Here is a 14,299-nt window from a genome sequence, read left to right as displayed (position 1 = left end):
AGACATGAAAAAGTGGATTTTACATAATAGTTTTTCTTATTTGCCTCCCATGGCTTCAGTAGAATATGTTCAGACTCAATACAAATACACATGAAACACAAAGCAGTCTCCACAGAACTGTCTCCAACGTGATTGGAGACCAGACAGCGAAGTGACATTCAAACATCAGTTTAACCTTTTAAGTCCCATACAGCTTCAAATTCTTCAAAGAAGACCTTTTTTAATGAACTCACTTCAAATGCCAGAAGAAGAAATGTCCTATCCTCTGATTGGTTAATGCCTTTTTCAGCAGGAAGCGTGCAAGAGGGTTGTCAAGGTACTGCTCATACTTTAGAACCTGGGCACAGAAAACAGAGAAAATAATTTAACATCATAATTATTTGACAGAAAAAAACACAACTACAGTATATGAAAAGAAACATAAACCTTGATTGAATGTTTAATTACATTATATTTAAAGTGTAATGAGGATGCAACACACCTGAACAAGTTGAATGAGGTACTGTGAGAGTTTGTCATCAGTTAGATATTTGTCAAGGCACTTTACGGCAAAGTCTCGGACCATAGGATCAGGGAAGTTGCAATCCAGCAGCTCCATGGCCTGCTCTGGCTTGATGGTGGGCCAGTCCTTCAGGAGGCAGTACATCTTAAATGAAAGAAATCTTACATTTACTTCCAATATATATATTTTTCAGGAGGGAAATATTAAATAAAACAAACAAGAGACAGTGGATACGGTCAAATTGTCTATAAAAAAAGGTCCTATGTCTTTTCCTAACCACTTTGTCTTTACCTGACTGAAAAAGGTCACGGGGTTAAGAAAGAATGTGAAGGAATATTCATCGGGGCTTTAGAAAAGACAACTGCGGTCCTCAGCGAATCCGACTGCACTTACACCGGCCGAGATGTTAATTATTGGCTTTTGCCGTGGGAAAAACACAACTTGACGTGAATGGACTACCAGAGGTGCATCTAGATAATTAGCATTGTGCATTCTTATCATGCAGGCTTTATAACTTAATGACCAAGGTTTAAATTCAAATAAAGGAAAGTGAAACTCGCACTCACACTCCTGTCCACTAGTATTAATCAACATTAATTCAACTAGTATGATCGTGTGAAACTATTTGAATAAATAATACTGTAGGCAATATATGCATCATTTGTTTGGATTAGACATATATAACTGTGCATATCAAAATTCTAAAATATTGAAAGAAAAAAGAAAAAGCTTAAGAAACGCCATCCCATTTAGTAAACACTGTAAAACTTGACTTGGTCATTTTAAAGTAACTAGCGTAACTCTCATTGTTTGCCTTTTGGTTTAACATAATGTTGAAAGTTCAAAACATATAAAGACTTTTGCGAGTTATGGCATAAGATTAAATATGCACTAAGCACTGCAACTTATGTTCCTTGTATGTTAGTTATATCTGTGCAAAGCCAAATGGTGCTTCACTTTAAATGTTGTGCAAGGAATTGTAGGACAGCATTAACTCCTTTCCTTTGGTAAAGGATGGTCTGTTGTATCTTACGCTAAACAAGATGATAAAGGAAGCATTGAAGCTTATTTCCCATCATATAGAGCAGGGGTGTCAAACTCAAGGCCCGGGGGCCAAATCCGGCCCGTGACTTCATTTTCTGTGGCCCACAAGAGCTTGCAAAGAATATAATATGTTTATTATACAGTTACATGATGATTTACAGAAGCACGTTGCCCATAAACTACATGTCCCACAATGCATCTAAAATTTTACTTTTTTCTCAGAATTTTACTTTTTTTTCCTTCAAAATATGTCTTTTTTCTTAGTAGTTGCCTTTTTCTCAGAATTTGTCTTTTTTTCAAAATGTTCATTTTTTTTCAATATGTTACTTCCTTTTTTTTCTGAATTTGGCTTTTCTTTTTAAGTCATTTTGTGATATACTCACTGAAAATAATTGCAATTATTTGCCCTAGACTTCTTCTTTCAGACTTAGTTAATTATGAAGTTATTACCCTATCCGGAAATGATCCAATGCAGAGGAAATAATCTACTATAATACTTTATTTTATATATATTAAATATTTATAAATGTATTTTTACATAGTCTTGAAGTTACAACCGGCCCTTTGAATGCAACCATAATGTTAATGTGGCCCGCGATGAAATTGAGTTTGACACCCCTGATTTAGAGGATTCTACTCTTATCACGGCTGACATTTAAATACTTCCCGGTCATTTCACTCTGCTAGGACGCTTCCTGATCAAAAAAGACTATTTGACTGCAAGCAAGTTCTGCTATCTGTGTATATATCAGCTGATCTGCATGTTTGAGCCACTGGTGTGATGTCCTTCAAATAAAGGTGTGTCAGCGGGAGAAACCGGAGCTTACCTGTGCAATCTCATCTCTGGAGTTCCATTTCACAGCCAGGAGGATCTTGGGAAGGATCTCCGGCATGTTGACGCAGTCTTGTCTGAAATGGTAGACAGAGAGAATACATTTGTTAGAACTTTAATGACATGTAGATCAGCCTCAAATGACAGTACACAATAAACCCTCATAAAGCCAACACAACAGAACACAACCACACACTCGTACCTGTGCCTCCACAGGAAGTCCTTCTCCTGCTCAGTGATCTCAGACAGCGGGTCTCTGTTACACACTTGGCGTAGCTGCTCGTTGTCGGTGTCCGTCAGGGGGTTGTCACGGGCCAGTCTGTTACTCTATGACACCGCACATGTAACATAGTTCAATACAATTAACCCAACAACAATGTCAACACCTCATTGTGTCACATGAAACATAATATAATAAACATGTGATATTAAATGCACTTTATGTCATTTTCTGCCAATAGGGGTTTCTCACTGAGTGAAGTTAGCTTCTACAGCTAATATTTATTGTTTTGTATTCAGAGGGTTTCTACACAGAGTTGAATTATTAACAGAATTACGCTCTTCTTCAAAACAAACAGACAGAGCGATTTAAGCCGATGAAAGAACACTGTAAGAGAGTTTTATGTAGAAAATAAGTGTTTATCTTGCTGACAGAGAGGCTGTAAGCTAACGGCTAACAATAGCTAGTTTGCTTCCCTGACAACTTCCAAACGTCTGACTAACATTTCTTATCTTGTTGAATTATATAGTTAAAAAATAGTAACATTTTAAGAGTTAATTGTTAAAATGCGTCTTTCAACTGGATAAAAGTTTAATTCATGACAACAACAAAACTGACACAAAGGGGATAAGACGCCATTACAGGAGACCACATTTCCATAAAATTATACATTAAATTAAAATAACAGAATTCTCTGGTTTAGAATATGTTGGTAACATTTGGAATAATGTGAGAACAAAACTACATCGGTGTAGTCATTTTAAGCTAATTCATATCATACTTTTTAAGTGACTGTCAGTGTAAGAGTGAACTACAAAGCTGATCTCCTGATGAATCTGACAGGGAAACACAACAATACATGAGCTTATCTTACCAAACCGGTGTGGCAGTAATTGAAGCCCAGCTCTCTGGAAATGTTCCAGTTAGCATGGTCCTCGATGATGGTCATATCAGGATATTTGACAGGGCAGCTGAAGTGGTCAAACTCCAGCTCCAGACAAGGGGTTTCCTGCAGATTGAGAAGGTTGTGGAAGGATAATTAATAATCAAAGAACAAGGCCTGTGTCAATGAGTCTTTAATTAAGTAAGATAAAAGGGTTGGCTGATTAAACCGAGGCGGCTTAGAATCGCCTCTGAAACTCTACAGTTCATCAGCTTAGATAAAAAATGAGTCATGAGGCTTAGAGGTCAGAGCAGACACCAGCATGATATATATTTTTAAAGCTTTGAAAAGATTATGTTTGGTGCCACGTAGGGGTTTAACGGTATCCGTATTCGTCCCGTACCGTCACGGTTCGGACGTCACGGTTCGGTGAATGCAGTCACACGACGAATACGCCTTTTTTTTACGAATGGGAAAAAAGTGTGTCATTCAGAGTAGTATCCACTACACTATATATAATCCACGGGGCGGTATTACGCCTAAAAGCTGTTTGCCAGCCGCACTTAAACAACAAATGAAGAACAACACAGGAGCTAGAAGACCCGGCCACCTGCTTCTTTTAAATCAGCTGTGTGGTAACATTTCAGGTTCCCTGTGGACTACAATAACGATGGAGTGCGAGTGGTGGATCGGACGAGGACGGTGTGTTGGTGTTGTTCGACAGCGGTGCGGTATGCTAATGGTAACACACGCCAAACATGCTAAATCATATCAGAAGGCATCACCCAGAATATTCCCGGGACAAAATCCTGTGGCAAACACACGTTTATGATACTTACACGATTTATTCATCAGGATTATCTCTACGTATTAACACCACTTTTATGATTTTTTTAAGAGCGTAAATGCAATCGCCTGAAGTGAAAAGCTAACGTTAGGCTGTAAACAAGTACTTTCAACCAATATCTTGTTAGCAACCGCCGCTTTTATGACACATATAAACAAACTAAATCACAGTCGCATTGCTGTGCATCACCACCGCTAAGCTGAAGACGGGTAATGTGCGACGTAATGATGTTTACTAGTCTCATTTTGCCACTTGTTAGCAACGGCCCTTTTCAAGACATGTAAAAGCTTAAGACATTCAACGGTGGGGTATTTACTGACGTTCTTTATGTCGTAGAGTAAAACATGAAAACATCCCAACCTTGTGTTTACCATAGATCTTATTTGAGGCATCTAATAAAAAATCATTAAGACATTTCTGGATTTTAGGACTTGTCCCTGTACCACTCCTCTATACTTGTCCGTCAAACCATTTTTTACCCTTAAAAAACTATGACAAAAGATGTTCATGATGACATTAGTTTTTCACCTTGTTGGGGTTGGAGCCTGTGACTCCGATGGGGTTGAGCAGGTCCTCCATGCCGTGGGGGACAGGCCACAGGTTGAGCGCCATCTTCCCTGCTACCAGTGTGTGGGTGTAGTCAAACAGGTTGATGTTGCCCCAGGCGAGAGGACAGTGCTCCTGCAGGAAAATACCATTTAGATGATGCATATGAAAATGATATGAGAGGCAACAGCTCGGGGCTATGGAACAAACAGGTGCGGTGTTGAACAAGGGGAAGTGGTTTACTTCCCATCCACCCATTCATTATCCTTTGTTAACTGATTCAATGCAAACAAGAAGCATGAAAAGATTTGAATAACAACTTAAGGACTGCAACTAAGGATTATTATCATTGATGAATTGATGGAACATCACTTTCTGTCATGTTTGTACAAAATAAATAATAACAACTAATCGATAAAAAAATTCTGTAAATCAGCTAATCGTAACAGCACTTATTTGAATTTAAACATATAAAATTAAAATCCCTACAAAGTCTGAGTTTAATATCTGACTTTTTGAGGATTTTCCAGACCCAAATTGCTAAATTTCAAGTAAAGACACAGATTATTGATAATTAATGTCACAACATTTGGAATTTGTTGCGAGATTTGTTGCAGGTGTTACAGAAACTCGCAGACAACAATTAATAAGAAGAAGCTTGTATATGTGAACGGTTCCCAGTGTGTTCCAGTGAGAGAAAAGAAAACAACATTATTTAGCCACTTAAAAATAGTTTCAGTTATTTCACATATATATACTGCAAATAAAAGCATTTTCATTGCCCCTGTGTTTGATTTATTATTATTTGTTATGTATATAGTGCAATATGTGTATATGTATCTGTCCATGTAGTAGATTGGTCTATAAGAGAGTATTCTAATGTTATGTATATCTTATATTGTGTATTCTTAGATACTTTTCTGAATATATCCAACTTTGGATAAATAAAGTTTATATCTATCTATCATACGTATATCTATTCAAAGAACCCTAGGGCAACCATGCCTAAGGGTAGGGCTGCTCAATTAATCGTATTTTAATCGTGATTACGATTATGGCTTGCAACGATTACGAAAACAACTTAATCTAAATAAAACGATTATTTTTTATTATTACTTTTTTATTTATTATAATTTTTTCTTTTTTTTCTTTTTTCAGTGTAATTATACTTAAAGTTCAGGGTAATCAACTGTTAAAAACATACGGTTCAAATTGTTTTTCTCCAATAAATTGATGTTTTCAAAGTAAATGAATAATCGCATTTAATAATCGCAATTACAATTATTGACCCAAATAATCGAGATTATGATTTTTGCCATAATCGAGCAGCCCTACCTAAGGGTTTCATGAAATCAAACCTAGTTTCTGATTTTATTTATGGTTGACAATGGTTTTAGTATTTATTTTCTCTTCATCCCATAGATGGGAGCAACCAATCCGGGAACCTTCCCTCCACGTAAGGGCCCCGCTCCTTTTTGGGGTTAAAACATTCGCTGTCATTTGACTGGCAGTAAATACAGGTTTCGAAGTAAAACCAAGAATACCGTTCACAAGGAGCAGAATTATGATGGTCAGTCAGGCAAACAATGAAACATGTCATCTGAGAAAGATGATTGGCGTTGATATATAGTCAAATTGAAAGCTAAAGAGGATGGACGTCCTGTCAGTCTGCCGGTGGACGAGTGGCAGGAAGCAGGCTAACACTTAAACTGGGATTTCCTTGGCTTGTCAGTGTTTTATATTCTAATGCAGCATCTACAGTCACTACTTTGACTGTTAACACTATAACTGTTTACTTTTACGATTGTGATTAACCTCAATACCATCATAATGTAACTGTGATAAAGTGTTTCCCTCAGACGTCTAGTATTCACTGTCCCATTGAATACAATCTCCCTCCTCTCTGTGGAGGGCCTGATGCCACAGATATTTACTTCTATCCTCCTTTATTCTAAGTAAAAGTATAAATAATATGATCTTTTTGTTGTTTGACTGCAATATATATATGGCAGCTTTTAGGCATGATACAATTACTTTGTCCTCTTTGCACCAATTCTTTGTTTTCACCCTAAAGGGGGCTGGGCCGTTATTTCGGCAGGCAGTCACGTAGCGCTGCTCCCATCTAAAGTTCACAAATGCAGCCCTAGATTGAAATCGCCTACCTACGCATGAGGGTTCACAGGATAATGATGCATGTATATAATCCAGCTTCACTGTTGATTATGTACTCTCCCAGTTTCAGAGCTGTATTCACTTACTGCTTATACAACATGTCCTCCTCCTGTTGCTTCAAGTGTTTATCTGGTGAATGCTTTTATTATGAAGCACATGGATACAGGAACCGCAACGCACTTGTCCCTGAGGTTATTGTTCATGAAAAATGCATGCAAGGAGGTTTTGCTCAACACATTTGTCATAACCACCAGTAACCACGATGTTGTCAAATCAACCAATGCAAAGATCAAGCTGCTAACCTCTTTAGCTCCCTTCCTTCCTTTCACAGAGCAGATGGAGAGGCAGAGCCGGGCAGCGCAGGGGATGTCTGGAATGTACATTTCGTAGTTCAGCCACTCGTTCCACCTGGGAGAAATAGGAAGAGACCCATTAGCATAAACAACCACCAAAAATGCAACACATAACTTTTGAAGGGTTATCATGGGCACAAGTATCAAAGAATAATCCAAAATGCCCCGGAGGAATTCTCCCTCAATTGCCTTCATTATTAAAGGGGTCCTATTATGCTTTGTGGGGTTTTCCTTTTTCTGTTATATTGTTTTTTTTTGGTGTGCATGTAAATGGTCTGCAAAGGCTAAAATCCCTGTGTTCCCTCCTGAGAGTTTCTCTCCTAAACTGCTCCCCCCCCCTCTGTCTGAAACGCCTCCATCGAAATCCTTTTTTTTCTTCCGTTATATAATGACATCACTAGGTAACACAAGCTTCTATTGGCTAGCGCTCCAAAACAATGTATGTGATAGGCTGACGGCAGACCGTTAAATGCAAAAAAGAAATCATAACACACAAGGGGACGGGTAATAACCGGAAAACCATGGAGACATGTCACAGTAGAGGCACTAAATACAAATATGAAACCTGAAAATAAGCAGAATAGGGCCCTGCACCTGGTCAATGTGAATAAAAAGAATTAAAAGAATGAAATCACATTTTTCTTCACTGTTCATACCTGGGGTTGGAGCAGGGAACGCGTTGGGAGTTGACGTTGTCACACAACTGCTCTCCACCGTGGTATATCCCGGTCCTGACGTAGATCTAGAGCAACCCGAAGAAAGACACTTCTTCTTTACTATCCTTCGAGAGTTGAGGATATCTTTCACTGACTACATAACACTTTGCAAGATCTTCTAATACTTTCAAGACAGAAGATGTGAGACAGTCACATTTTATAGTCGTCAATGCAGAACAAAGCAGGGGGGGCAATAAATAAAACACGCTGTAGTCGTCACAGCACCGCGGCGGTGTACCTTGTCAATGTCTCTGATGTTGACGTTCACATAGGTGGCGCACAGTATTCTGATCCTCAGCGTTCCGTTGATGGTCCACAGAGACTTGGTGGCTGTTTCCCCGTTCATGTAGGGCGTGGCTGTGGATATCCGCCTGGCATATGACGGCATGGTGAAGTTGTCTATGGGCAGCTGGGAATACAAGCTGTCTTTCGCCATTAGCATCAGGTTGGGCATCCGTCCCAGCATGATGCAGCTGCGCACATACTGCCAAGGACACACAGAGTGACATTTTGAAGCCATGCAAATATTTCCAGTTTCATCAACAGAGCTGTAACGTTTAGTCAACGAAGCAACAGAAAAATAAACAGCGAATATATTAGGATTGTTTATTGTTTACGTCTTTATTCATGCATCGATGGAAGAAGAGAAAACATTTCATGATATCTAATGGACTAATTATGTCTAATAATGTATGTGTATTGTTTTTAATACATTTCCAACTTTGTTGTGCAATAAGACTTCTATTATATATATATATATATAATTCAAAACATTTTATACACTGTATACATTTTCTAGAGTTTAATATTGTAACAACTGACTTCTACTTGAATACCTTAGACTGTAACAACACTGTTGTGAAAATAACATTGTGCAATATCTACTTCTATTTATATATTGTTATTACTGGCTGCTAGTTAACTGTTTCACATATATTCACTAACTTTTAACACTCACATATATTCACTGCTACTTAATTTCATACCTTAGTTGTGTACTATTTTTATTGTATAAATGTGTGCCTCTTTATCAAATATGTCAGTCTACTCATCAACTCATTGTATCTGCACTGTGCCCTTTGTTATGATATGAAGAATGATTTTTGATTCTGATTTTGTATTGTTTTTGATTGATCTTGTATGGTTGTGTAATGATTGGTTCATTTATCAGCTCATTTTGTGTTGTTTTTTTGTCATCAATTTGTGTTGTTTTGTTTATTTCTTCAGCATGTAAGCTTAATTTCTTCCTTTTTGTTATTGTTGTTTTCCTCCTTAAATAAATGGAAGGTTGGGTGAATGAGTTGGTGGATTCTTAACTTTTCAAATACCTTAAAACTATTTTTGTATGGTTTTTTAAAGCCTTTAAATATGAGATGTCCTGCTTTTCTCTTCTATATGATATACAAATGAATACCTTTGGGTGTTGTACTGACAAAATACAACATTTAAAACGGAAACTTGGATAAACACTTTTTCAATATCTTCGGATCTTTTATAGACTGACAAACGAATAATTGAGAAACTAATTTGCCGATTACTCCATAATGCAACTAATCGTTAGTTGCAGCCCTATGTTTAAACATGTTTATTATTTGATTCGAGTACAAATAAGCATTACTGTAACATTTGCTCTTATTACTTAGATTATGATGTGTATACAGTCTACTCTCGAGTCAGCTCCTTTTCTCCTAAATCAAATTCCATGTGGCAAATGCCAGGCATATTTATGTGGGATGATAATGTAATGCGACGTGTATCTCTCCTAAATACAATAGCATCAGACGCAGTGAGATTAAATCAGATTACCTTGTACTGACTCAGAGGGTATTTCTCCAGCAGGTACTCGTCGCAGCCGCACACTTTGAGGATGTACTTCCCCTGATACTCCTGCACACACATCTTCAGCTGCTCCTGGGAGAGCAGCATGCTGCGCGTCTTCTTCCGGATGGCTTCAGCGATCACCTGCTCCGGCACGTAGTCGTGGTTGATCTTCAGGGTGTACTTCTGCTTGTCATTGCTGGGTGACACAATCACCCATATGACGACAATGATTTGACCTGAGGGATGGAAATAAAAGAGATGAAATTGAAGAAATGTCTTTTGTACACAGAAAAAAGGTGCACATAGATAAAGTGTGTATGTTTGCCTCATATAAAATGTCTTACCTTTATCTAGCTTGTTATAGATGTGCCTGGGGAGTTCCACAGAGGATTCTACATTGGGGGGGTACACGTACAGCGCTCTGCTGTGGGGTCCGTTACAGTCTCTGAGGTCTATGGCTTCTTTGCAAACATTTAAAATGTTCCTTCTGAAGTCCTGCACTTCTGAGTCTTTCACCAAATCAAACTCACATATTGGCATTCCAATCGCAAAACCTGAAAGGAAAAAATAATGCTTAATAAAACATTTTCTTTGTCGAGACATGTGAAATGTGAGCCATGGCTTATTAATTATGAATTATAAACAGCCTAATCCTTTTTAACTGTGAAATGTAGCATTAGCATCTTATGTATACTAATACACCTATATCAAAGTATGTTTTAGTCACCACTGTATCAACTGTAGTATACATTTAATATATTGTGGTACATTTTTACTTTAAATTCTTAATCTGATCGATAGATTTATGATTCGAAAATTATAAAAGTAGGGTAGACATGTAGAGATTATCCGACTGAACAAAACGTGATCCGTCTCTTAAATGTGTGTCAACCACAGACCTTATTTCCAGCTATTTGCTGGAAAGTGTGTGTGTGTGGGGGGGGGGGGGGGGGGGCGCAACTTCCAACAGGAGTCATTTGGGGGGGCTCTTGGGAAAAAAGGTTGGGAACCACTGGGGTAGAGGATGTCATGGAAAATGATGCATTGTACAGTGTTTTGGCTGATTTGGATATTCAGCACTATTTATTAGAGCCAGAGTGTGCTGTTGAGAAAATGCAGCCAGAAAAGCCCAAGGCTGAATGAATTTAAGGGCAGGCAGGCTTTAATGTGAAACATACAATCTGAAATGTGTGAAGCTGTAATGTGCCGTCACTTCAGAGCAATGCATCCTGGTACATGTAGGCAGATAAACTAAGCACTGAGGAATTATCTGTTTCAATCGACTAGATTTTAGGGCTCGACAAGTTGGAGAAAAATATTGTGGCGATTATATTGACTGATATATACTTTTATTAATGTTTTAACTACTGATATCCGACTGCTATCACAGTACATTCTACACAGTTTTTTTCTAAAATCTGATAATGCTACAAATTTTTCTTTACCTAGATGTGTACTTTTTTTACTTTGCTGTAACATTACATTACATTACATTGCATTTAGCTGATGCTTTTATCCAAAGCGACTTACAATAAGTGCATTCGACCAACAAGATACAAACTTGAAGAAAACAGAATCATATAAGTACATCAGGTTTCATAGAGCCAAAGCATTTCAAGTGCTACTCAACTGGCTTTAGATAAGCCAGTCCTTTATTAGTATATAAGTGCTTTGTTAGCAATTCTTTGTTAGTAATTCTATCGCTCGAAGTGGAGTCGAAAGAGATGGATTTCAAGTCTGCGCCGGAGTAACAAATGTGAATTTTGTGAATATATGTTAATAAAGGTATTCTGATTCGGATTCTGTTATTGCGCAATATGTTTTGCAATATTAGATTTATTTAAACATAGTTCAGATCATTATTAAAAATATATATTAAAATGATCATGATGTGATATTCTAGAAGGGTTGTGGACCTAACACAGGGGTGTTTTTAAGACTATAAAATACGGTTTGTAGGCCGAGATTTCTCTGCAGCACCACATTAGTTTTTAAGATTTACATTTTCACATTTCTTGCCTTTGCTGAATATTCTGTTTACTGCGATGTCTATGGAAAACTAGTCCATATTTTAAATATATATATATTCATTGTGCAGCCCTACTACATTTACAATAAACACTAATTGGACATCCACATAAAGAGGTACCAAATGTTCTCTTCCAGCCAACAGTGTTATGTATAGTCCTCTCTGCTGGTAATGACATCGCCAAGGCAAATGGTTGTTACACTATATTAGTGTAAAGCACAGTAAGGTGTTTGTAAATGTATAATAATTGAAGAACCATACCTATTTCTCTGTTGAGAATTTTCTCCTCCCTGTTTCCCACTGGCTCGATGACTTTGAGGAAGGCCTGGAAGAGCCTGAGATCGCACAGTCTCCTGGTCTCATCGTAAAACTCCTCCCGCTCGGCCTCCTGGGTTACACTGACAAAGATGTAGGAGCTCTCCTCCTGCAGCAGATGGTAAAGCGGGTACTTCCTGGCCTCTTTGAATAGCTCATGCTTGACTGTGATCAGCGTGGCTTCCCGGAGGCACTCCAACGTGAGAATCATGCCATTTGGCAGAAGGCAGTCCACTAAGATGCTGGGGGGCATCAAGTGCATCCCCCATAGTTCTCCGGAGGAGGGCCTTGGAGGCATGGTCGTGCCAACAAATCTGCTATTTTCAGAGCCCGGTAATTATCAGATGAGCGATGCCGAACAACTGCCAGAAAGAAGGAAGCAGAATTATATAAGAACCACTGACCTGTGCACAATAATGCAAACCGCTTGTGGTAACCATTTGACCTAAGTGATGCTAGAGTTGCATAGAGGCTGCAATTCTAAATACACACTTCACCAATTTAACATGGGATGCCAAAAATATTGTGAAATTCCCAAATTGCATAACAGAGGAATCTCTGTAGCACCACTGCATATTGTTCATATTGTTTTTGAGCTAACCATATAGCCAATAGCCAGTGGGTTAAAGTTACTCATTACATTTACTCAAGTACTGTGCTCAAGTAACATTTTGAGAGACTTGTAATTTACTTGAGTAAATAGTTTACTTTTGCACCACTTCATTCATTTATATCAGACTTTAGTTACACCTGATGAGAATTGACAAGCTACCCTGCAGTATATAAAGTAATTAAAATTAGCAGCATCTTTACCAGCTTTGATAACACTTTAATGATCAATAATTATAATCAAAACATATAATATATTAAATGGGCCAATCTGCATAATGAGTACTCTTTGGTACTTTAAGTATATGTTGATGATAATACTTTTTTACTTTTACTTGAGTAACATTTTGAATGCAGGACTTTTGGTACAAGATCTGAGTACTTCTTCCACCTCTGTGCATAGCCATTATGTATAGTAATTTAAGATAGCAACACATTTATAACAAATGAGCTGGCTACCTAACGTTGGAACTAGCATGAATTCAACATTTGACTGTATTGTTTTAATTATTATCATTTTAGCAAGGCAACATAACGTGTAATCACATCAGAGACCGCAAACACGTATGAAAGAAACTTTCGCTTTAGTGATGTGGTGTTAAACCCATGTTAACTCAAAGAGAGCAGCGATAGACATTTCCAGTGATGTCGAATTTAGGGACAAAAATAATGTAAACCAACACATTAACGAACAAGCATTACCCACTCGTTAGTAAAGAATGGCTTAGTTGTATATTGTTAGCCTGGGTTTGACAGTCATCTCGACTATGTTGTGCTGCTGCTTGGTGTGTTAGGTGTTGTTTCTTAGCTTGCTAGCTTGCCATGCTAGCCAAGTTCAGTAAGCAGACCAATGTCATCTACAATATAAAAACCTCGCCTGATACATAACCATGTTACACTGACGTTACTTCAATAAAAGGGTGCGACCCGACCATGTGTCGTGGAAGTAAGTGGGTAGCTGCTTTTATAAACAGGGAATGCAAACATTCAACAAACCATGACAAAAACAAATATAAAGCTACCTCTGTCAGTTAGCCAACCGGTTAGCTGCCAAGCTAATGTTCCAACAGAATCATTAGCAGCGGCTAGCCGAGTGTCCCGTTTGTGCCCGCTCGGGAAGTCTCAAACAGAGGGGCTAGCTCTAACGTTAATCCATCCAAACAATGACACCGAGGGGTCGGGACGGACCCGCCGTGTAGGAAAAAAGACGCCCCTAGCTCCCAGTGATGTTGTCAAAACGCTGAGGTGGAATAAGTATATAATACTTCATGATGTTCTTCATCGTGCGGTCCCGAAAATGAACTGCACAGTTCGGTAGCACGCTAGCTCCATACAGCTATCCTGCTCAAAGGCTGCTAGCAGGCTCATCATCATGGAGCGCCCTCCCACACCATGGAAGTCCCACATACA

The 14,299-nt window shown here is 38.3% G+C and overlaps 1 protein-coding gene across 2 annotated transcripts in view; it reads right to left on the bottom strand.

The window, feature by feature from the left end:
* Window positions 1–14,299, bottom strand: part of LOC307018576 (phosphatidylinositol 4,5-bisphosphate 3-kinase catalytic subunit alpha isoform) — a 25,075-nt gene extending 10,776 nt beyond the window's left edge. Inside the window, exons 1-13 of one of the 2 annotated variants that reach the window (XM_079648882.1) lie at window positions 13,912–14,296; window positions 12,227–12,642; window positions 10,281–10,490; window positions 9,922–10,172; window positions 8,354–8,599; window positions 8,056–8,141; window positions 7,349–7,454; window positions 4,857–5,009; window positions 3,473–3,607; window positions 2,581–2,705; window positions 2,374–2,455; window positions 482–646; window positions 234–337 (exon numbers count right to left, since the gene is read on the bottom strand). In XM_079648882.1, coding sequence (XP_079505008.1) covers window positions 234–337; window positions 482–646; window positions 2,374–2,455; window positions 2,581–2,705; window positions 3,473–3,607; window positions 4,857–5,009; window positions 7,349–7,454; window positions 8,056–8,141; window positions 8,354–8,599; window positions 9,922–10,172; window positions 10,281–10,490; window positions 12,227–12,578 — 2,015 coding nt within the window. In that variant the 5' untranslated portion in view covers window positions 12,579–12,642; window positions 13,912–14,296. Of the gene's footprint in view, window positions 1–233; window positions 338–481; window positions 647–2,373; window positions 2,456–2,580; window positions 2,706–3,472; window positions 3,608–4,856; window positions 5,010–7,348; window positions 7,455–8,055; window positions 8,142–8,353; window positions 8,600–9,921; window positions 10,491–12,226; window positions 12,643–13,911 lie in introns of both variants that reach the window. The other variant, XM_079648881.1, reaches the window with a different exon arrangement.

This window comes from Notothenia rossii, assembly GCF_949606895.1.
Source record: "Notothenia rossii genome assembly, chromosome: 9".
Classification (NCBI taxonomy): Eukaryota; Metazoa; Chordata; class Actinopteri; order Perciformes; family Nototheniidae; genus Notothenia; species Notothenia rossii.
Note: the sequence above shows the minus strand (reverse complement) of the source record. Positions and strands in the feature narration are given on the sequence as shown.